This window comes from Prionailurus bengalensis, chromosome A1, assembly GCF_016509475.1.
Source record: "Prionailurus bengalensis isolate Pbe53 chromosome A1, Fcat_Pben_1.1_paternal_pri, whole genome shotgun sequence".
In the NCBI taxonomy this organism is placed as follows: Eukaryota; Metazoa; Chordata; class Mammalia; order Carnivora; family Felidae; genus Prionailurus; species Prionailurus bengalensis.
In genome coordinates this window covers 209,553,220-209,578,321 of record NC_057343.1, presented here as the reverse complement: position 1 = coordinate 209,578,321, position 25,102 = coordinate 209,553,220, and the positions used below count along the sequence as shown (strand labels likewise).

General features: G+C 42.2%; 1 protein-coding gene across 1 annotated transcript in view; it reads right to left on the bottom strand.

Annotated features, from left to right (window-relative positions):
- LIFR (LIF receptor subunit alpha) overlaps positions 1-25,102 on the bottom strand; it is a 75,161-nt gene that overhangs the window by 4,385 nt on the left and 45,674 nt on the right. Inside the window, exons 8-18 of the mRNA XM_043599648.1 lie at positions 22,739-22,868; positions 22,141-22,310; positions 19,090-19,235; positions 17,529-17,691; positions 15,307-15,377; positions 11,620-11,833; positions 8,786-8,965; positions 5,840-5,941; positions 5,124-5,291; positions 1,252-1,413; positions 5-98 (exon numbers count right to left, since the gene is read on the bottom strand). Coding sequence (XP_043455583.1) covers positions 5-98; positions 1,252-1,413; positions 5,124-5,291; positions 5,840-5,941; positions 8,786-8,965; positions 11,620-11,833; positions 15,307-15,377; positions 17,529-17,691; positions 19,090-19,235; positions 22,141-22,310; positions 22,739-22,868 — 1,600 coding nt within the window. The remainder of the gene's footprint in view (positions 1-4; positions 99-1,251; positions 1,414-5,123; positions 5,292-5,839; positions 5,942-8,785; positions 8,966-11,619; positions 11,834-15,306; positions 15,378-17,528; positions 17,692-19,089; positions 19,236-22,140; positions 22,311-22,738; positions 22,869-25,102) is intronic.

Below are 25,102 nucleotides of genomic sequence, written 5' to 3'. Positions count from 1 at the left end.
TTACCATTCTCGTTTCCGATAGCAAAGAATGCTCGTTACCACTCCCACAATGACCGCCACCGCCACTGGGATGAGGATGGCAATAATTAATCCCACAGCTAAAAAGAGAATATTGGATATATTCACACCACTATTTTTAGCATGAAGTATAGAATAAATTCCTATCAGATACATTTAAATTGATAGATTATTTAAAGGGAAAAAAATTGCACTGCTCCAGGGACACTGAAAAACTACTCAAATATGACCTTTAGGCATTTTAATGATGTTTACACTAATACTTAAAATTCTTTAGAGCACAGCTGAGCGCTACTGACCATTCGATTCTTCTTCCCTGTGTGTGGGGCGGGCGAGGAGGCTGACGTGCACGCTCTAGGAAGTTCCACAGAATCCCTGGGCTTCACCCATGTGATCCCAGGAGCACCCCACAGTTCTGGGATCCGAAAATGTCACCAGACATCGCCAAGTATCCCCCAGGGGGCAAAATCACCCCTGGCTGAGAACTGTATCCTCATGGTGCTTTACTCAGTGTGTGAAGCCCACCTCGGGGCTACAGGACACACCGTGGCCTGACTCAAGTTCTTTGCCACGGACAGTCAAGACTATCTTCCCCAGTCTCCATCTCAAATTTGTGAATGCTGGGCTTTCCTTTTTTTTTTAAGGATATTTCTTTCACCCTTCTCTAGATATGTTAAAAATCACATTTAGGGGCGCCTGGGCGGCGCAGTCGGTTAAGTGTCCGACTTCGGCCAGGTCACGATCTCGCGGTCCGTGAGTTCGAGCCCCGCGTCGGGCTCTGGGCTGATGGCTTGGAGCCTGGAGCCTGTTTCCGATTCTGTGTCTCCCTCTCTCTCTGCCCCTCCCCCGTTCATGCTCTGTCTCTCTCTGTCCCCAAAATAAAAATAAAAAACGTTGAAAAAAAAATTAAAAAAAAAATCACATTTAGAATGGTTAGGGCAAAGAAGGATAAAGTGGGTCACCATTATCTGAATTCAACATGCATTCAGAACTCCAGACTTCAGAGGTATCCTTAATTCCTTAATTTCTTAGATACTCACGAGGAAATAGCTCCAGATAACTGGCAAGAATAAATATGAAGCCATCCCCATGGCCTCTTAACACTGCTGGCCACCCACTTTAAACACGCAACACGTGAAATTTTTTAGAAGAGGGTTCCTACAGCGACAAAACTTGCTAGAAGCGTTATGCGCTCAAGTGTGGAAAGCATCTCAACAGCAGTAATTAACTTACAATTTTCCTTTGTCACCACAAACATGCTCTTCTCTGGGCCCATTCCACCATCTGTATAGGCTCGCAGGACCAGATGGTAACTCGTTTTACCCTGAAGATCGGCAATTCTCAGTGTCTTCTGGGAGAGGTCGGTAATATTCTTAACCTTTATGTCAGAACGACCTATTTTTAAATCGAAGATTATTATTCTTGATCTCTACACCATTTTAAACACCTGGTCATTCATCTCTTGTTCTACCCACATCCCTTTCAAGTGACTGGTTGCTGGTCACCGGGAGGACCAAGGCCTGTGGAATCAGCTAAGTTCTGCCAGTTAGTAGTTGTGGAATCTGGACCTGTTACGTAAACCTCTCTGAGCTTGAGTTTCTCTGCCCGTGGAAGTGAAGTTGCCATACATTCCCTAGGACAATCCCAGCGTATAGCCGACAAACAAGAGATGTCTCTTCTCTTCCTAAGGGCATGAGAACACACCACAACCGCAACTTGCTGGGGAGGGGGACACAGTGCCTGGGGCTGGTCCTGCCTGAGCTGAGAGAGAGGCTCGAGGGAGGAGAGCCCGCCTCGCTAGAGCACTTGCTCCAAACCACCCGGGGTAGAGGCAGCGCACCAGGGTTGCCGGACGAGTCACTGGCGAGGAAGCCTTGAATCATTTCAAAAGAAGTATGAAGAACTGTCTAAACCATTATTTTCAAGTTTGAATCAAAATACCGGAAGACAACAGTTTGCAAAACCGAACTGTACTAAATGGCTAACGGCCAAAAAGTAGCAGCTCCCTGCCAGCACCTTCCCCTGCCACCGACAATCACCACACAATCTGCCTCTTTGTGGATTTACTTCCGTATTTTGAAAAAAAAAAAAAACCCTCAGACTGGCAGTGCTTTTACAAATCTGATTTGATTTTGATTTATAAATTTGATGTAGACCTTCCATATGCAGGTCCTACAAAGAAGGTGACGCTTTGGTGTTCTCCACACCCCTTCTCCCTCTCATCCCACGTCATTCACACAAACACATCGAAATGTCTGGGAAATCCAGCGTGTACATCACTAGGATCATAGAAACATGAATTCCTGTTAAGACAAATTGCTTGGTCTGCTCATGTTTCCTTTGTTTTACTGTTGTAACTGCATGTTTTTGCCCTCATTTGCTTAGTGTACCTATTCCTAATTCTTCCCATATCCTCCTGTGAATATTCAACACAATTTTTCACGTGGCCCAACAACAAAATCCCAGTGCCACGACCAGCTCCCCCCAAACCCCTATGTCCCCCGGGGTCCCCTCCCCAGGGTGTCTGCTCCAGACGTCAGGCTTTCCTAGCTCCCACCCTCCTGGACGGGCCTGCCCCCCTTGCTTCCTCAGGATGATGGGCTCTTCTAGAGCCCCCTGACCAGGGGGCATGGGGGAGGAAAGATCTGCAGCTCTCCAGGTCTGAGAATGCCTTCGTTCTGCTCTCACATGGGCTGGAAGACTGACAGAGTACAGACTTCTAGGTTGAAAGATTTTCAGTCAGTATCTTGAATTTTCAGTTAGTATCTTGAATTTTCAGTCAGTATCACATAGCTGTGCTATCTTCTGGCATCCGGTATACTGTTGAGAAGTCCGAGGCCGCTCTCATTCCTGATGCCTCACACACAAGCCACTTTTCTCTGTTTCTAGGATTTGTTCTTTATCTATCAGGTGCTCTGGAAATTCATGACGATCTACCTTGGTGTAGATTTTTTTTTCCTATTTATCTGTGTACTTTTACTCTATATAGCCTGGTCTTTCACTTCTGGGAAATGGTCTTATGCTCCTGCTTTGGTAATTTACTTCTATTTCCCTCTTCTCTCTCGCATGGCAGTGCATGTCTCTGATGCTCCAACTTCCTAATCGTTTTACTCCAAAGTTTTCTCCTCTGCATTCATCTAATCTGGGGAAGAATCTCTCTATTTTCAATTTTCCTCTATCTTCTATTTTTCTTTAAAAATTTCTTAGATCACATTTTTAATTTTGATGAACCCTTACATATCTTCTGATTGTTCCTTTTTAGAACATCATGCCCTTTCAATAAATACAGCGCATCTCAATGACACAAGGATAGTTTTAAATTTGTTTCCCCTACACTGAACCTGTTTCCTCTCATTTCTTCCGGTTTCTGTCCTCATGTTAGAATCTTTCTCAACCATCTGGTTACCCTTGGCTGCTAGTCATGGTTAAGAGTGAGCCTCTGGAAGGTCACTGTGAATTGGTGGCGCTTACTGGTTGGCAGGCATCGCTTATCACTGGTGGGAAATGACCAGGTCAATTTCCAGCCTTTCACTGGGACAGCCCCCCACTATCAGCACCTTTTGTGTCATTCCTCAGGAACCATGTACTTTTTCCAAAGAAAGATCCTCCAATCTCGTCCAAGGAAACAGGCCTCGCTGAAGATGTCCCATTAGCTTTCTATTAGAGGAAGGAGAAGGCAGGGTGCTTCAGACACTGCTTCCTGTCATGTTCCCCTCTCTGGAGGCTCTCTGGCTCAGTTTCTCCAAAGAATAAACCCCTTGTCTTCAGGCAGAGGAGAGAGCACTCATGTTCACTACATGAAGTCGGTGCAGGACTTGGGGGTTCTAACTGCTTCTTGCAGACTTTCAATCACCCTCACTGGTCAGCCCATATCCATCCTAACCATCTGTCTCCAATCCTGGCCCCTACAATGAGTGAAATTATTTCTCACTGAAGCCTGAACGTCCACCTGGATTTCATGGAGCTCCGCTTTTCTCTAGGTCATGTGCCCCACGCCCATCAGCTCCCAAACATCCACATCTGGTGTACTCTCGCCTGTCCAGTTGCCTTTGTTTTCTTCTTTTAGTGACGAATCCATCGCCTCTAAATGGAAGTCCATATGCTAGAATTTTAGCTGATCCAAGTGTAAAATTTCTGAGCATTTAAGAAAAGTTTCACTAGACTCTGGATGTTGGTAGAACTTTGTGTTTAGGATTTTTCTCACTCACAGGCAGTGGAAGGTTCAGGAAATGCAGACCTCAGTGATGTGGGGGAGGTACCCATGGAATGCAGCTGCTCTGGGAAGTAACCTAGCTAATGCCTGGTCAGCATCTCCATCCAGCACTGTTGTTCTCTACTTGCTGGACAGGCATTAAATAATTAAAATGGTTTCTTTCTGAGGAGAGGTCATTAAGGGAAATGAAAGCTCTCAAACGGAAAAGATGATATGCTTGTGTTATGTGGCTATGAACAGGAATCATCTGACTCCCAACAGAAATATAATTTAGGGAGAAGCCAGAGGTCTGCGCAAACATCTCTGTATTTGTAAATTTGAAAATTCTCTAAGGTCTTTGGACACACGCTTACCAACTGTCGAGGACTGACTGTACTTTTTAGGATCTAATGGAGACACACGTCCCCAGTCAAGTCAATTAAGCTGGCCAGCTCATTAAGGCCCTGGTGAACTGCACGGGTGGCTCTTTGTCACAGAACAGCAGACGCTCCAGAGCCATTCTTTGGGTTCCTGAGCTTTTCTCCTCATTATAATTACAGATGCTATGTAAGATGCTATGTTATGCATCATACAAGACTAGAAAGAGATGGTCTCCCTGTCCTATGGGGCTTATTACCAAGGGTTGCAGAATAAATAATTTAAATGAACGGTGGTACGTGTCTTTTATCACACACTAAAATCCTAAAATTCTCATATTCATACATTTTCATTTATCTATTTTTCAGACAGTTTTGGAAACAAGTATTAAGTTGCTCAGCAGAATTTCTTTTTCTTTTCTTTTCTTTCCTTTTTTTTTTTTTTTTTTTTTTTTTTTTTTTTTTTTTTTTGTGGTTAATGAGAACTTCTAGGAAGTACTGTCCTTGCTATACTCACAATCAGGTAATTTACTTACCGGATTCCAAACCCCTGGTCTTAGATGTGTCTCTCTCTCCTTTTTCAAAGTAAAATAAATATCCTCTTAAAAAGCCTCTAAGCTCTTCCACAGGAATATCTTCCCATCTTACTAATATTGAATCTGCAGATGTGTCCTCGACAGTAAAATTTGGGGCAACAATTGGAGCTGTAAAAGGGAAAAAGTGGATAGTTAAGGGAGGATTTACTGATACGGAGCAAGACATCAACATTTCATGAAATTTCTATCCTCCAAAATAACTGCATTTGGACTTAGAACTTTATTCTCTACTGAGTCGTAAAATTTCAGAAATTCTATCACAAGTGTTTTTCCTGTGAAGCTTATATGCTAATAACTAGACACACAGGTGGAACCCAGGACACACACACCCAGGGAAGCGTTCTGGGCCAAGTCTGTAAGTGGTCACTCCAACAGACGGTCTCGAAGCTAATGGTGTTTTAAATGCGTTTAAGTGCAAATTAAGTATCTTTGACATCAAAATGAAGATCTGGTTTTCTCAATGGTGAAATCGTGAAATATAAACATTAGAGGAATGAAGATGAAGTAATCACGATTTTAAATTCATCAAATGAATTATTTTTCCTTCCTTGAGCTAAGTATCTCCATTTAATCTATTTATAGAATTTACTCTTGCAATTGATTTCTATTTTTTCACATTACCTTGAACTCCAAGAAATCTTACCCACGTAACTTACCCAATTCTTCTATATATCCAATTATAGAACGCAGTAACTGATATCCTTGATTTCTGCACCCATACAGAAAAAAATTGTATCTTACACCCGGTCGAAACTGATCTACAGGGTGAACACAATTAACTTTAATAAGTACATATTACTATGGACATCTATTTTAGAAATATCCAATTTATGCTAACTTATTCTGAAATTTCCAAAGCTAATTTTAAACAGATGTTTTCTTCTTCTAAAACAATACATCTGTATTTTCAAAATTGACAAAGTGAAAAGTGACCGAATAAAAATTAAACAAATTCGCTTCTGTTGTAATGAACAGTATTATAATATGACATGACCTTGAAGGGAAAGAACAGTGATCAAAACTTGCTTTTTTTTTTTTTTAATTTTTTTTTCAACGTTTATTTATTTTTGGGACAGAGAGAAACAGAGCATGAACGGGGGAGGGGCAGAGAGAGAGGGAGACACAGAATCGGAAACAGGCTCCAGGCTCCAAGCCATCAGCCCAGAGCCTGATGCGGGGCTCGAACTCGCGGACCGCGAGATCGTGACCTGGCTGAAGTCGGACGCTTAACCGACTGCGCCACCCAGGCGCCCCGCATTTTGTTTCTTAAAATCAAGCAATGGAGACTTCTCCCCAGGATCTGGTCCAGGGTCAGTTTACTAGCAAGTCGCAGGTCCCCATCAAGCCCCTGGAAGCCCTTCCCTGGCCAGTGTTCTCTCTCCCTCCTTGCTCCCCAAAGCAGACACTGACATTTCCGCCCTCCCTTGATGCTGCAGGGTGGAAGGACCTGGCCATAGAGTCAGCCTCTCTTTGTAGCATTACCATTCAGTGCCCTTGAGTTATTAACTTCACAAGACATGCAAGAGAAGCTTCTTAACTTCAGTTAAAAAATCCCTTTTAAGATACCTCCTCAATACCATGCAACGTGAGAAATGTTGGGAATGGGCGGACACAGTATGGCCCATGGCCTAGAGAGGCTGGCAGAGTGGTGGGGGGACAGACGAATGGGGTAACCATGACACAATGTGCTAGACCACAGGGGTCTATCATAGGCTGTGGCACCTTCAATGACCAAATGAATTTAAGAATATCACGAAAATCCACCAAGAAGTGACATGTGAACAGGGCCTTAAAGGGCAATCAGGAGCTCACCAGTGGTGGTCTAGGGAGACGATACTGCTTGGGGGAAATTCTGGTGTGGTGAGAGCACCAGATCTCCAGCTACATGCCCAAGGAACACCAGTGGGTCTACAAGCTCAAAGGAGAGATGGATCAACCTCTACAATCATTCTGCAACTTTTTTCTTTCGAGACAGGTGTACCTGAGGTTATTGTAATCTGCACGCACCCAGCGTTATGTTACAATTATGTGTATCAGTATTCTATAGGGTTCCACCGCCTTAAGAAGAAAAAGAGCCCGAGTGGGGTTCCATGTTTTGAGGTCATAAGATAGAGAGGATAGTGGAGTGAGTACATAAAGGGGACAAGAGAAGTGCCTCCCAGCAACCATATATAATGGAGACAACTCCTGGCCTCCTGAGGCTCAGAACAGCTCTGAATGTGAATCCTGGTGCTATCCCACACCAGTTTTGTGACGTTGGGCCAAGCCACCTACTTCTCGGAGCCTTTGTTCTCTCAACCACACCGCAGGGCCTTTGCTCACCTGCCTTGGCACAGGAGGCTGGCCCTCTCACCCTACAGGTCACACGCTATCCAAGGAGACCCCTTTCCACACCACTGAGCCTGCCCTAGTCCACCCAGTCATTCTCAAAGCCCAAGCGAGAAGGCTGGAAAACGGACGAGAGCTCCGGTGGGGTGTGCCAGGACTGTGGGAGACTCAGGCAGCTCCGTGGGGGGAGGAGGGGGCCCAGAAGAGGAGCTGGTATGAGCTGGGCACTCTGATGAGGGAGGTATGCTCTAAGAAAGGATGAAGGGAACCACTGCATATTTCAAGAAGTGGCAAATAATCTCAACCGACTTGGAGTAATCTCGTGGGCGGGACTCATCTTCACCATTTGACAGTGAAAAGGGCAGGCAGGTAGCCCTGGTTCTCTGGGAGATAAGAATCAGCAGCTGCTTGCTCTCCTGAGCCTTGTGCCCATGTGAGGGAGAACCACGGCAACGGAATGACCTCGAGAAGCACCACCACCACTGAGCTACATGTTCCACAATTCCCGAGGGCAGAGGTACAAAACACTCATCAGCCGCTCAGAAGGAACAATGATAGTGGAAAGGGGGCTGTAATTACCAAGGATAGGGCTGGCTTAGCCTGCAGGTTACCACACACTCCTCATGGCTGAACTCGAGACTGCTCATATCTAAAGCAGCTCACCTGGTAGGACTCACGGCTCATCAACAGTCAGACACTGGGAATGGCCCCCCAAAACATGCACGCACCATGCCCCTTGCCACACGGGTGCCCCCATGCCCTACACCAGCAGTGATGGCTGCGAGTCCTTTGTTCTCGGCTCTGCCTAACCCCTCAACCTGCGCCCTGAGCACACGATGAGTGAGACCATACTACTTAGGGTTCCAGTCTTTTTTCTTCAGGAGCACTTGTCCTTGGTGTTACATATTTGACACAATCTTTGGCGTTAACATTCCACTTTCTAGATGTACTGTAATTTACTCATTCTCCTATTTGCTGTTTGGGTTTTCAATTTTTATGTTTATAAATACCACTGTGGTGAACATTCTTACATGGTATCCGATGTCACTCTGATTATTTCTTGGAATAAATTCTCAGACAAGTAATTACTAGATCAAAAGATATGAACCATTTCACACACATATGGCTACAAAGCACTTTCCAGAAAAGTCACAGCAATTCACAGTGGTGGTGGGGGGGGGGGGGTGGTCACTCATTATACCCAGTCACACCATATACTGCCGTTTAAAAATATATTTTAAGAACTTTCATTAAGAGGCATGAGTTCATCTTACCAGATTCTATTACAGCTTCAGTGCTGTTGGAAGGGACTTTTTTCCAGTCCATGAGGCAGGGCTCGGCCCGAGAGGAGTTACACCACTTAATAACATAGTCACAAGTCATGCTGGGATCATAATTCCACGTGAGGAGAATTCCATTTCCCATCCCGACAGCCTGCTCTACTTTGAGATCATCTTCAACAAGAAAGAAGTAGGGTTTTATACTTGTATTAAAAACAATAACATACGGTAAATCTCATGAAAACGGGCAGGAGTTAGAAAAATTACTTCACTGTAGAGAAATTTTAAAATAGTGCTCAAACTAGATAAATCTCTAGCAAAGTTTAGAAATGTCGCTCTGTTATTTCTGTTGTAGAACAGTAATTACCGGTATATACAGATAAAGTCAGAAGCTGGAGAAAGTAATAAAGAGCACCCAGGATAGACGGTGACACAGCAGGGCTGGGATGTGAAGGTCAGCGTCAGGAGGGATGGGGCTGAGGGCGTGAGGGCACTAGACAGGTGCAGCAAGGCAGGGGGCAGGCATGCCAGAGGCAGGTGCAGAGCACGAGTGGACAGTCCTAACCTCTCCTCTCCTCGTCCACTACGGACATGAGCCCCACGCCAGCAGGCGGAGGCGTGTGCCTGCAACCCCAGCCCGGGGCACACGGAGCAGGAGCACAGTGACACGCGGTGAATGAGTGGATGGAGCAGACCTGCTTTTCCTTTCAGGCCCATGGTGGGAGTCTGGGCGCCGGGGGGCTGCAGGGGTTTCTGGAGAAGGTGTGAAGAATGGGGAATCTGCTAAAATGCAATGGGATCAAGAGCCGTGGGACGGAACAGCCAGTGTGGGCAAAGGGAGGGGTGAGATGCAGAGGTTGGTGGGAAGGGGGCCGTGCTGAGGTTCTGTTTCCCCATCCTGCCAGATCCCGGCCCAGGGATAAGGAAGGCCCAAGGTTGGGGGTGAGGATTGGGTAGGTTAGGCCGAAATTTCCCACAGTAATGGGAGAAAAGACATAATTTCTGTAACTGATTTATATTCAAGGGTTTAGTAAAAAAGTCAAAGAAAGGCTTTCTGGGAAAAAAAAAAATTGTGCTCATAAGGCAATTACTACCTAACAAAAGATAGCAATTTGGTTTAGAATTCAGAAGACTTTGGATTTAACATGTTTGGGCCCAATGTGATTAAAACCCCACAGTGTAAACTTGCTCTGAGGCCCAAGGCCGCCATCATGGGAAATCCTCAAGGCACACTGATTTCTTCTTAACTCTCTAGGTTCTGATGCTAGACCACTGTTAGTTCCATAAACTGCCACCTTCCGAAGGACACAGGGAAAAGGCAGAAATATAGTTCTTAAATTAAAAGACAACACAGCTATTGCTTATCATTATAAAGCAATGAAATACAGACTCTAAATCAGAAGTGTTGGTGTTCTCTTCTGTGTGTCTCTCTTTCCTTTCCTTTCTGTGCTCACACTGCTACCTGGAGACCTCTCTTTCTGGCGTGTGCTGCTTCCTGGGCTCTGTGTTGCGTGTCTCTGAAATGTATGGCGCCTCCCCTAGTCCTTCCTAATTCCCCTGAATTGTCGACTGAAACTGTCGACTGAAACAAAGCAAAGAACCAGCTAAGTTACAGGCAGTAAGAAACTGCCTCAATCAGGAGTTGAAAAGATACTCAGAGGACCCCAACTGGACCAACTTTTCTTCCTTTAGGAGTGGGTGGGCACAGATAGGAGACCCCATATTGAGGCAGGACAGCAAAGTGGGGGAGCAGGGAATGACCTCAAAGAGGAATCGACCGGGAAAAGAGGCAGAAGTGGCTATTTAAAATTCCCAAGTCTAGAGCTATAAAGGCGGCCAAGAAAGAATGGACACATCATTGGGAATCCATAGTATTTAAAGAAAGGCAGGGGAGTCTGGGTGGCTCAGTCCATTAAGCATCCTCTTGATTTTGGCTCAGGTCACAACCTCATGGTTTGCAAGATTGAGTCCCATGTCAGACTCTGCACTAACAATGTGGAGCCCACTTGGGACTCTCCCTGTTCCCCTCTCTCTGCCCCTCTGCCCTCTCTTTCTTGCTCTCAAAAAATAAACTTTAGGGGAGCCTGGGTGGCTCAGTTGGTTAAGCGTCTGACTTCGGCTCAGGTCATGATCTCACGGTCCGTGAGTTCGAGCCCCGCATCGGGCTCTGTGCTCACAGCTCAGAGCCTGGAGCCTGTTTCAGATTCTGTGTGTCTCTCTCTCTCTGACCCTCCCCCATTCATGCTCTGTCTCTCCCTGTCTCAAAAATAAATAAATGTTAAAAATGAATAAATAAATAAATAAACTTTAAAAAAAAGGCATTAAGTTAATTTCAAAACTGCCCCAGTTACTTTTTCAAGCTTATATTGATAATATATATTATAATATTATAATAAAGACATTTGTTGGTAAGACATTACCAACAAAGTGGCCACTTAAAATGAAAATTTTGTCCTGGCAGTGTGCAAAATAGCCTAGCTAATACAGCATCAGCTCTCATGGTCTTGGAGAGAGAAATGAAAACGGTACTTGAGTAAGTAGTTGAAACATTTCCTATGAAGAGTAATCTACCACCATAACTCTCCAACATTATGCACTAAAGTAACTGGGTAGTTATTTTATCCATCAGTAGATGTTTGGAGTCAACACTAATGACTGATGACTGCTGCCTCTCAGTGAATTCAGGACATTAATCTGCTTGTTCCTCCTTTTGCATCAGCAGCAACAGGGGACAGGAGAAGAAAGCTGACATTATGAGAGCAAACCACCTTTAAGATGCTTCACTCTAATTCCCTGTTCTTACGTACTATGTTATCTTAAGTACTCACCGTTTGGAATTTCCATACTAGCTATTTTAGAAGGTGGCGATGAACCAACAGAATTTTTTGCCACCACGCTGATGATGTAGTCATTTTTATCAAGTTGTAGTTCTGCCTTATGTTGAGGATCAGGGATCTCAGAAAGGGACTGTGTCTCCTCATCTAGTGAACATGACACATTATAGGAAAGGATTTTCCCATTAGCTTCATTAATGGGCAAAGGCTATGAAAAACAGAAAAATAAATTCTGTCAAGAAACCTGCAAAAAATGGCTATGTGATGAGGCAGGCCCATCCATCAAGTCTAAACCAGGTACTGCGTTAATCACAACAAGGTAACAGTGGAATAGATGAAGCTGTTAACAGTATAAAACACAGATTTAAAAGGCACGAGACCAGGATAAATCAGGAAAGTGATACTGAAGAAAAACTATACTTACCGTAAGCAGTAAGAACACACAGAAATTTAAAAATTAAGTAAATACAACACAGCATTTAGCCTCATTTTTCAGACACAAACGAAAAAAGTAGTAAGAATGACTGCTCTACCCAGCAAAACGTAAAAAATTATGGCATGAGGGACCCCTGGCTGGCTCAGTCAGTGGAGCATGTGACTCCTGACCTCAGGGTTGTGCGTGTAGAGAGAAATAAACAAAACTTAAAAAAATTACTACATCATAGTTTTATGTAAAAAAAAAAATTTTTTTTTAATGTTTATTTTTGAGAGAGAGAGTGAAAGCTGGGGAGGGGCAGAGAGAGGGAGACACAGCATCTGAAGCAGGCTCCAGGCTCCAAGCTGTCAGCACAGAGCCCGACGCGGGGCTCAAACTCACAAACCGTGAGATCATGACCTGAAATGAAGTTGGACGCTTAACCGACTGAGCCACCCAGGCATCCCTGTGGCATCAGTTTTTAAAAAATATTTAGTGTTTTATCAAACCAGTACATGCTCATCACCAGAAAATTTGGAAATTATACAAAAGTTAAAAAAAAAAAAACTATAAAATGTTCCCATGTCTATCTCTTTTTTTTTTTTAATTTTTTTTTCAACATTTTTATTTATTTTTGGGACAGAGAGAGACAGAGCATGAACAGGGGAGGGGCAGAGAGAGAGGGAGACACAGAATCGGAAACAGGCTCCAGGCTCCAAGCCATCAGCCCAGAGCCTGACACGGGGCTCGAACTCACGGACCCCAAGATCGTGACCTGGCTGAAGTCGGACGCTTAACCGACTGCGCCACACAGGCGCCCCTACCCATGTCTATCTCTTAAATACTTTTGCATTTTGATACTTTCTTCAAGTTGTTTTTCTAAGATGTAGATTTTTTAACATTGTTTTAATCATTCTATACAATTTATCTTTTTTTGCCTTTCTATAATATACTTGTCTATAATATACACACTTTAACGGCTTTATATTTTATGTAGTATTTTTACTAGTTGACCTGAATATTCCTTAAATAAATGAAATTTAAGTAGTTTCCAATTTTTCACAATACTAAGATAATACTTGGTGCACCTTTCAATGCCACTTTTCATTTTCATAGTTAGGATTAATTCTTTAGTATGGATTTCTAAAGTAGACTTACTGGGCATGAGGAAACATTCAAACTTCTTTATTTATGGAGCTAAACTGCTTTTCAAAACCACTGCTCCAATTTATATGATGACTCATGGAAGCCTCTAATTCAGACAGACCTTGGTATCAATGTTCTGCTGAAGGGGCGCCTGGGTGGCTCAGTCAGTTAAGCGTCCAACCCTTGATCTTGGCTCAGGTCATGATCTCACGCTTTCGTGAGTTCAAGCCCAACGTCGAGCTCTGTGCTGACAGCACGGAACCTGCCTAGGATTCTCGCTCTCCTCTCTCTGTGCCCTCCCCCCCACTTAAACTATGTCTCTCTCTCTCTCTCTCTCTCTCTCTCTCTCTCTCTCTCTCTCTCTCATTAAAAACAGAAACAACTCTGCTGAAAACACTGCTCCACAACAGGTCCCCAGTGACTCTCCGATGACCTGTTCTACCGTACCCATTATCATCCCAAGATTTGTGGGCTTCATCAGATGATGTTGACTGCTCACTCTTTCACAGAACCCCCTCCCTTGGCTTCTGCTATATTATTTTCATCTGGTCTTCCTGCCCATCTACCCTTCCCACTCTCCTCTGCTGGATCCTCTTCCTTTGCTGGTCCTTTTATGCTGTTTTCACGTAGGGGTCCGTCCTTGGCCTCTCTGCACCCTGCATGCTCTCCCTGAGTGATCCCAGTTACATGCTACTCAAAGCTGTGTCTTAGCTCCGACTTCTGCCCCGAACTCCAGAGCCTTACATCAAACCACCACCTATTAGACTCTGCTTGGATATCCCACTGGCACAGATTTTTAAAAACAGATTTAAAAAATTCAACCCCAAACAACTTAATTTTCCACCCAAATATGCTCGTCCTTGACAAATGGCAGAACCATCAACCTAGTCACCAAAGTTACAATCACTTCAGTATTTTTAAGCTTCGGTTAAGCATTCGTCTAGCTTGAACAACATTACAGATTTTCTCTATACCTGAAGTAATGGTTCTGCAGTACCAGGCTGATGTGTGAAATGGACAGAGCAAGCTCCTCTTGATCTTAGCCAAAGGCTGAGAAGTGATATACTGAAGTGACTGTATCATTGTTACTATATTATCATGAAATGTGACAGACAGTTGTTGGGTAGCCAGTGGATTTTCTAATCAAGAGTAAGGGAGGGGGGGCACCTGGGTGGCTCAGTCGGGTAAGCGTCCAACTCTTGATTTTGGCTCAGGTCATGATCTCACAGTTCATGAGATCAAGCCCTGTGTCTGGCTCTGCACTGACAGTGGGGAGCCTGTTTGGGATCCTCTCTCTCCCTTCCCCTTCTCTCTCTCAAAAATAAATAAACATTTAAAAAAATATGTAAGAGGGGTCATATACAGCCCACCACAAAGCAACAGAACTTAGAGTGAACTTGCACAAAGACCTACTTCACTCAAAGTTGTACTGACATCAAATTTTTGCAAAAATAGTTTTACTTTCAACAACAGAATTCCCTATTTGAAGAAATCCAATTATGACTGTTCTTATAATATCTGATGTGGAAAACAATGGTTTTTGATGTCTGCAAATCAGATAAAGAGTATAGCAACAAAAACGGTTGCTCTAGTAGAGAAAAACTGTGGAAACACAATGCAATTTACACTGTGTCTAAAATTTTTACAAAACTTTACAACTTAATTTTCCACCCAAATGCAAAAATTTTAAGTGGCATATAATAACGCAATTTACTTAAGGGAAACAAAGTACACACGAAATATGTAAAAAGTTCCCTATGTGTTCAAGATAAAAAATGTAACACCAACACAACTGAGATTCTAACTTGTGGCTTCTTAAGGTGTTTCTGGCTGAAGTGACAGACGTGGATGGAATTCACGAAATCCTCAGGTCCTTTCCAGTCCTCATGAAATCAAAGTAAAGAATGCTCCGATCTGACAGAGAAGACCCTCACCATACTGGCCGTGGTGATTCAGTAGTGATGAGGGGTCTGGGGGGTTTTAGTACCAGGTTAGATTCTCAGCAGTGCTTCAAAGAGCCAGTCTGGGAAATCCAGTCTCCTGGAGAACCCAAGTACCACACGCAAGTTTAGCATAATATAATCATTTAAATATCTAAGGAAAAAAAATTGGACATTTACCTTCCAATAGATTATTAAGTTTTTTCCATCAGAACTCCACTCTCTCCAAGTATCTGGTCCCTTTGAAGGAACTAGGAAAGAGATTTAAAAGTTAGCATTCGAAGACATGTACGGCATGTCAGTTGAGACTACCGATAATTGAGAGAGTGGCGCTTGAGATTCTTTTCTAGGTTTTTGGAATTCTCCATAAAAATGTGAAGCAGTTCAGTGGCTTCCACTTAGAAGTGAAGGGATGAAACAGCCGAGCTGTCAACGTCTGCAAGACATAAGGCCCCTTCGAGTGGATTAAAATCACCCTTCAGACCCTACCTGAGGCTCGTGCTGCTCTGGCTCACATCTTCCCACCTCCTCCTGCTCAGGTGGGCTCTGGCCGAGCATGGGCTTCCTGGTGCCCCGCTCCTCCAACGTGTTGAGGACACCTGCCTCAGGCTTCCTGAGCTCTCTGTGACCTCTCTTCCTGTGCGCAGAAGCTCTCCTGCCCTGGCTCCCCGTGTAGCTTGCTACCTCGCCTGCTCTAGATCTCAGCTCCAATGTTACCTTAATAGTGAGGTCTTTTCCAGCTACCCTATTTAAAACTGCAACCCCTCTTCCCCCGTCACTTTCTTTCCCTAGTCCCCTTTCTCGGCTTTATTTTTCTCCCAACATACTACTTTTAAAATTTTATTTCTAATCCTCTAGCCTATAAACTCCATGGGCAGAGACTGTTTCATCCACTGCTATATCCCTGGTGACTAGAACAGTCCCTGATACATGGCGGGTACTCAGTAAGTATTTGTTAAGTGAATTAATGCTGTCATCTTAATGAGGTGTGAATCAAGTGTTTCCTCTTGGCAACAGCAGCTCGTCAACCGAAGGTAAAGGCTCCTGGGGTAGCCAGTCTACAAATGGCCAATGACATTGGTCACGCCTCCTGATATGCCTGCCTGTGTGGCCCACTCCTACAATGTATCAGCATCAGCCTGTGTGACACAGAGTGCAACAGACACGATGGCTCCTCCCTTCTGAGGCGAGGCCATAAAAGGCATCGTGGAGGCACCATGGTCTCTCTCTCCTCACTAAGTCTGGGTGGAGCTAGCTGCCATGTTATGAGGCCACTCGGCAGCACTACGGAGAGGTCTGTGTGGTGAGGACCAGCCACTGAGCGAGCCATCTTTCAAGCAGATTCTCTAGTCCTAGGCAAGCCTGCAGCCCCCACCCACATCCACACTGTGGCCTCACAAGAGACTCGAAGCCAGAGATACTCAATTAGGCTGCTTCTGAGTTTCTGACCTAAACTCATCGTGAGAGAATTAATGTTTACTGTTTTAAGCCCCTGAATTTTAGGGTAACTTGTCAGGCAGCAATGAATAACTAACACTCTCCGTCTCTGGATTCATGCATGGGATTCCATTTTGATGATCCAAACCACCTGGACACAATATTGCAAAGCCCCTCTCACCTTTCTAACCTTCCTTCCTGTGGAGACGCAAAGTCTGGATCAATACCTATCAGTCTGTGTTTTACTGTTCATTAATTGTTGGGAAGAAGTTTTACACCCCCCCCCCCCAAGTTATCTAGTTTAAATAAAGCTTTTGCTATCTTTTACTGAATGACTCCTGAAAATTATACCTATTTTTAAGTTTTTTGTTTTTGATTTTCAAAGCTGACATGTGATTAATCAAGGATAGAATCTCATTCTGTCTTTGGAAATTATCGTACTCAGAAAACCAGTCAACTAATTTTGCACCTATTCTGACCTATTTGGTGTACTGCAGAAAGAGTAGTTCAAGACCCGTGGCCCCATCCATTTCTCAGGCCTAGGTCGCAAATAAAAATTCCAACAAATTCTCTTTCTCAAGAATTGTCTTCAGCAAACAGAACTGAACAGAATTAAAACAGAATTAAAATTCTAGGAAAAGGAGGAAAAGACTGTGAGCAAAATCACCCCGTAATCTTAGCACAGTTTCCAGTTTGTTTCCTCTGCATCATTTTAGGACAGCTGCAATCATCCGGCAGACAGACCTAGAGTTTCCCACACAACACGGGCCAAGTAACTGTCCACACTATCCCAAACCTTAGAGTCACCATTTAAAATGTCTGGATGACATTTTACGAGCAGATACTATACAATTACACAATTCAAGTGTTCTCCTTTTACTCATTTGGTGACATTAAAAAAAAAAAAGTTGTAAAATTTCAGGATCCCTAGTGATATTTAGCCATAAATCATTTAGTTAACTTACTGGCTTCTGTGGTTAAATATTTTTTTTCATTGCTCCATTTGCTCCATTTCCAGAAAGTTTCAGCAGAACAGCGAATCCGGAAAGTATATACAGTATATGGGTTTAACTGGTCCACAGCTACAAGATAACTCGAATTTTCTACTCCTCTGATCGTGACATTCCGCTATTAGAGAGCAAATAAATATGCAAATGTATGTATAAGTAATGTCATGTGTTTAAAAACACACATTTATACACACATACTTTTTTTTGATAAGAAAGCTGCCCAAATGTGTAACATAAATTGACTAAATGTCCACCTGAGTTTGCCTTTAGAGCACTAAAGTTAGTTCAGCCACCAAAACGTTTTAAATTTTTACGTAACTACCAAATCGGTAAAATTATGCTCTGCAACAACAACCAAACAACTTCAGTGTCATTTTAATCCAAATACTGGATCTAAGTAATAATTATCCATTAAATTATGCAGAGAAGATGATATAAATTTTGATCATCGGTCAATGGCTAATGGTAATACAATAAGCCTTAATATATGGTAAGCCTCAGATTTACTAATCTAAGATGACCTTGAGGATTTAAGTACATTAGGTATATCTGGAAGCTTCGAGGCAGGCATCGTCTTGTGCATTTTTTAATACAGCACTTAGAACCTCTAGTTTGGTGTTAAACATGCGGAATAGTCAACAAATTCTTATTTAAATTACATAAAAAATGAAACAGTTTAAACAAATTTGGGGATGTGCATGCCTCAGGAAATCCTCTGAACTCCCAATTACAAAGCTTTCGGGGTTATATTTTGGCCTCTGAGTTTTGTAGCAACCATCAATAAGCTTCCAATGAATATTTTCATTACAGTCTCTTTTATTTGGGACTTAGCACAAATTACAAGACGGTACAGTATAAAAGCCAACCTTAAGTATCTAAACGGTATTAAAAAGTCGTGCTCTCACTTACTCACTTGTTCCTACTGCTGCACTTGGCAGTCTGAAACCTCTCTGGTGCTTATTATTAGTCCATTAATTCATGCTGGCGGCTATGGCAAAAAACTACTTATTCATTCACAAATTTACTGGGCACTAGCTATGTGCAAGATGCTATACTAGACCTGGAAACAACCTAATAAAAGTGCAACTCATGTTCTAATAATATCCAGTATTATAACTGTGTTCAAGTACTAAATAAAAAGCCATTATTACATTGATGTATAGTGCCTTAGTTCTTAGTAAATCTCTATAATAAATAACCTGAGAGCCTATGCATATCAATTTACACAATTCTTTAAGTTTATTTATTTTGAGACTCTCTCAAAGATAAAGAGAGAAAGAGAGGGGCAGAGGGGCGGGGGGAGAGAGAATCTCAAGCAGGCCCCATGCTGTCAGTGCAGAGCCCAATGCAGAGCTTGATCCCGTGAACCGTGAGATCATGACCTGACCTGAGATCAAAAGTGGACGCCAACTGACAGAGCCACCCAGGCGCCCCTCAATTTACTCAATTCTTTTCGAAAACGAAATATTTTATCTAAAGTAACCTCAAAGCAAGTCTACAGAAGAATCTTACTCACCAATTCTTGTACTGAGTTAGTTTTATTAATTTCAATTTGACATAAAAGTTTAATCTTTGCAAAGTTGCCCGGTAAATGCCAGGAAAGTATAACAGCTGTTGAATTAATATCCTTCACTTTGATTGAAGTAGGAATACGAGGATAAACTGTAAATACAATTTGTAGAGATCATTTTAAAAGCTCTTTTCTAACATGACAAATGACAATCAAAAAACCCCGAAAAACAAAAGAGGTATCATTAGTACTGATCAACAATATTCCACTCAGTATCCATGGAACACAAAAGCTCACTTTTACTGCTGATATCATGCCCACAGTTTTCATGGACCAACCACACTCAAGGTTCCTATACTGCCATCAGGAATACTACAAGGTCGTAGGAGCATAATCTCTACCTTTAAGGAACCTCTAACTTGCTGGGGGACTGACAAACAAAAAGAAAAGTAACAAGAGTACATATGCTGAGTTTGAAATGTGTGGCAGAGATATTAACAGCTACTGGAGTTTAGACGTCAGTGTGGTAGGGAAAGTCTTAGAGTGAAGATGGGTCTTTTTTTTTAAGTTTGTTTGTTTATTTATTTATTTATTTATTTATTTATTTATTTATTTTATATATGAAATTTATTGACAAATTGGTTTCCATACAACACCCAGTGCTCATCCCAAAAGGTGCCCTCCTCAATACCCATCACCCACCCTCCCCTCCCTCCCACCCCCCATCAACCCTCAGTTTGTTCTCGGTTTTTAACAGTCTCTTATGCTTTGGCTCTCTCCCACTCTAACCTCTTTTTTTTTTTTTTTCCTTCCCCTCCCCCATGGGTTCCTGTTAAGTTTCTCAGGATCCACATAAGAGTGAAACCATATGGTATCTCTCTTTCTCTGTATGGCTTATTTCACTTAGCATCACACTCTCCAGTTCCATCCACGTTGCTACAAAAGGCCCTATTTCATTTTTTCTCATTGCCACATAGTATTCCATTGTGTATATAAACCACAATTTCTTTATCCATTCATCAGTTGATGGACATTTAGGCTCTTTCCATAATTTGGCTATTGTTGAGAGTGCTGCTATGAACATTGGGGTACAAGTGGCCCTATGCATCAGTACTCCTGTATCCCTTGGATAAATTCCTAGCAGTGCTATTGCTGGGTCATAGGGTAGGTCTATTTTTAATTTTCTGAGGAACCTCCACACTGCTTTCCAGAGCGGCTGCACCAATTTGCATTCCCACCAACAGTGCAAGAGGGTTCCCGTTTCTCCACATCCTCTCCAGCATCTATAGTCTCCTGATTTGTTCATTTTGGCCACTCTGACTGGTGTGAGGTGATACCTGAGTGTGGTTTTGATTTGTATTTCCCTGATAAGGAGTGACGCTGAACAACTTTTCATGTGCCTGTTGGCCATCCGGATGTCTTCTTTAGAGAAGTGTCTATTCATGTTTTCTGCTCATTTCTTTACTGGGTTATTTGTTTTTCGGGTGTGGAGTTTGGTGAGCTCTTTATAGATTTTAGATACTAGCCCTTTGTCCGATATGTCATTTGCAAATATCTTTTCCCATTCCGTTGGAAAATGGGTCTTAAGAGGAGCTTTGAAGGGAGAATCTGAGCAAAATGGCAGAATGGATGCAGAAAAGCATTTCAGGTTGGGCTCTGAGCAAGAACAAAGGCGCAGTGATGCTGATGACAGTGCGCGTGCCATGTGAGCGGGAGGAAAGCAACATGGGAAAATAAAGTTGAAAGGCAGAGGGCAGGGAAATACACACAAACACCACCACTCAAGTATAAAACGTAGCTGTTTGGACCTTATGAAAACCCGGGAAATAACAAAAATGATGAGAAGGAATAGCTGATGAAGTGTACTTATGTTTACAAACAAGGCAACAGGGTCATCTACTAATCACTTGCAAGTCTGTTTTTTAATGGCATTTGGTTTAAGCCTTTCTCAGTGACCGAGTCTCTAAGAGAAGGCCTCTATGTCACCGTTCTGTGCTGCAGAGGCTGGTAAGGACCCGATGCAGCAGAATGCCCACAGGAATGAATGCTAAGAAGATGGACCATATTTAAGTTCTATTTGGAGCTATGTATTAACAGGGCTGCTAAAAATTCCGGAATCATTGGCAATAAAAAGGAACAAGCTACTTACTGATACATACAGCAACTTGGATGGATCTCAAGGATACTGCCCTTAGTAAAAAATGCCAATCTCCAAAGGTTATACACTGTATGATTCCATTTATATAACATTTTCAACATAACAAAGCACTGAGAGGAATAACAGATTGGATATTGCCTAGGGAGCGGGATGCAAGAGCATGTGTGGAGGGGTGGTGGTGGAGGGGTGGTGGAAGGGTGAGGGTGGGGGTGGGGGAGGGATGGGGGTGGGGGAGGGGATTTGCCAACGGGGCAACAAGAAGAAGTTCCTTTGTGGAGATAGAACAGTTCTACATTGATTGTGTTGGTGGTTCTGTGAACCTATACGTGGATACAACTGCACAGAAGTGCGCGCACGCACACACACACACACACACACACCTCTAAGTGCACGTAGAAACTTGCGAAAACTGGGCAAAGTCAGCGGGCCAGCTCACTGGCCTGGTTTACAGTAGTGTACCAGTGTCAACTGCCTCATTTGGAAATGATACTATATAGTTACTAAGACGTCAAAAATGGCAAAAGCTAGGTGAAGAGGTCACGGGCTGTAATTTATATCTTTGCAACCACCTGTGAGTCTATAATTGAAATAAAAAGCTTTTAAAACTGGGGTAAAACATTTTTCAGGAATCAAAACCTATTAGATAAGACCACTTAAGGTTTCTCTGAAAACGACTAATTCAAATTTTTATCTGAATTCAATAAAATGGTGAAACGTAATTATACATTTTAAGGATTCTCAAATAAAATTTATAAAATTTATAAAACTAATTTATAAAAAATTATGAAACGAGAAAGAAAATAGTAAAAAGTAGTCCCTGGAAGCACTCCTCATTAATCTCAAGACACTCCAGCACTTCTACAATTATTTTTAAGACACGGGTTTATGAAGCAGCTTACCTTTCTCAGTTATGTTAACTAAAATAGTTGATTCTGACCGACCCAGAGGATTGCGAGCATTCAAAGTAAAATTATATATTTCTTGATTTGGACGCATTTGAAAGAATAACTGGTAGCTTTCATTTGTTGGTGCTTCAACTCTTTTAAATTTAACATATTTTCCTGAGAAACTATGAATTAAGAGAGCAACAAGATTAAAATAATTTCAAAATGGCAAGAGAGATAAATACTGCAGGAAAAAATAAGTGGGTAAAATTTCTAATAATTAATCTTTTTAAAAAGTTTATATCTCTAACTATAGATGTTACTCCAGACTCTGGGAAGAAAACGTGGAGGATGCAGAAAATAGATGAAAATAATTGGCCAGGAGCCTACTACCCAGAAACAGCCTCTGTTCATATTTGAGGGTTCTTCCAGGATTTTTAAAAGAGCATGCAAATATAGTCTGTGTGCATGTAATATGCATATCCAATTTCATACAGCATACTGGATTTTCCATCTTGCTCATAACATAAATGAGAGCACTCCCTATGTCATTTAATACCCCTCCTATGTACTCCTCACTGTCTGACATTTTTCCCTCACTAGTGATCTTTACCTTTCAAATAAAGTGTAACTTGTATTGCGTGGGCCCACCAGTGCTGTCGGTCTTCCGGGATTCCAAGTACATATAATCTCTTTTAAATCGTATGTCTCACAATTCAGTTTTTGAGGAATATCAGGTGGATCTAATGGGAAGAAAAATGTAGTTACAGGTGATAAACAATTTCCCTGAAAACATGTTTCACAAATGTTAATTATGTTTTGTACAATTTCTTTTAAAAATGAAAATAACTTCGTGTTTACACTTTACCTTTGGAACAATGCAGGAATTTCTGTAGCATGCTTTGGAGTTGATTTTACATTAGAAATGATGGATTACAATATGCTGACGAATGACTACTAGCTCATTTGGAAGCTCCCCAACAACGACCCCCCCACCCGCCTCAAAATCTACCAAATCTCTCAGAGGAACCTGGATCCAACAAGTCAGAAAAATTTACAGGTTAAAAGTATCAATATCTATCATTTATAACTGTGATTTGAAAAGAAATTCCAATTCAAATTAAAAGTCAACACGGGTCGTGTTACAAGTTTCAAAGTTCTTAAAGAAGTTGCAAGGACTATTACTTATAAAGTATCTCTTGGTGAAATGCTGCATCTTCCTATAATTCAGAAGTGACTACTGCTCTTTGGTTTTTGGTCTTTATTGAAATGATTCCCTCTCATTTTGCAGGGACAAAACAAGAAAAAAAAAAGAATGTGTGTGTGTGTGTGTGTCTTAGACCTTTAAAGTAATAATGGAAAATTCTGTGTTGGACACTAGTTACACAAATTGGTTATTTCCAGGGTCACCTGGGTGGCTTGGTTGGTTGAGCGTCCAACTCTTGATTTCAGCTCAGGTCACGATCCCAGGGTCATGGGATCAATCCCTGCATCTGTTTAGATTCTCTCTCTCTCCCTCTGCTCCTCTTTTTCTCTCTCTCTCTCAAAAAAAAAAAAAAAAAAAAAAAAAAGAAGAAGAAGAAAGAAAGAAAAGAAAGAGAAAAAAGAAATTGGTATTTCTTTTTTTTTTTTAATTTTTTTAACGTTTATTTATTATTGAGAGACAGAGCATGAGCATGAGCATGAGCAGGGGAGGGGCAGAGAGAGGGAGACACAGAATCTGAAGCAGGCTCCAAGCTCTGAGCTGTCAGCACAGAGCCCGACGTGGGGCTCGAACCCACAAATGGTGAGATTATTACCTGAGCCAAAACCAAGAGTTGCATACTTAACCAACTGAGCTGCCCAGGTGTCCCAATAATTTTATTTTTTAAAAACTAAACTTTAGGGGCGCCTGGGTGGCTCAGTCGGTTAAGCGTCTGACTTCAGCTCAGGTCACGATCTCGCGGTCCGTGAGTTTGAGCCCCGCGTCGGGCTCTGGGCTGATGGCTCAGAGCCTGGAGCCAGCTTCCGATTCTGTGTCTCCCTCTCTCTCTGCCCCTCCCCCGTTCATGCTCTGTCTCTCTGTCTCAGAAATAAATAAACGTTAAAAAAAAATTTTTTTTAAAAAAACTAAACTTTAAAAACCGTTCTTAGACTGTGTGAGTAACTGAAAAGGACTTAGCAAATTTCCCATACCTTCCTGAGATAGAATAATGTCCATAAATGATATTTTAGGTAACATTAAGAGGAGTCATGAGTATTTATATTGAAGTCTAACAATGGCATAGTGAGACTAAAACTGACATATTTGTTTTGAAAACTGTTTTAAATCTAAGGCCAAACTTTAAGTCATTTTATTAGAATGACATGCCAAATTTTTGAGTACACTAAAAATGCTGATTATTTTAGTATTTGGCAGATATGTTAAGTTGAAATAGTTAAAATCCAAATAACAGGAGTAAAGAGAAAGAAGGAGAAGGGAAGATGGGAGGCAGAAAAAATATGAGAGGGCAGGATCTGAAAGGTAAGGTACTGCCTTCTCAAATAAATTAACTTATAAAGGAATCACCTGACGCCAGGTAAAAACTAGGTATAAATCAACTGTATTACCAGCAAATAGAAAATGTAATTTAAAAAACAAAGCCATTTTTTATGAAAATGATTTCAAATGAGCAAGTATGAAATCTGACATTGACATAAATATTTAAACACTCTAATTCTATGTCACAGTGTATTCTGTTAAAATGCTTTAAGTATGATGAAAGATTAGTATTTAGGTCAATGTTTAATGCTGAAGTGGCACTATCTATGAAAATAACTCCAGGGGCGCCTGGATGGCTCAGTCAGTTAAGCATCCGACTTTGGATCAGGTCATGATCTCAATGCTCCTGGGTTCGAGCCCCATGTCAGGCTCTGTGCTGACAGATCACAGCTTGGAGCCTGGAGCCCGTCTCAGATTCTGTCTCTGTCTCTTTGTCCCTCCCCGGCTCGTGCTCTC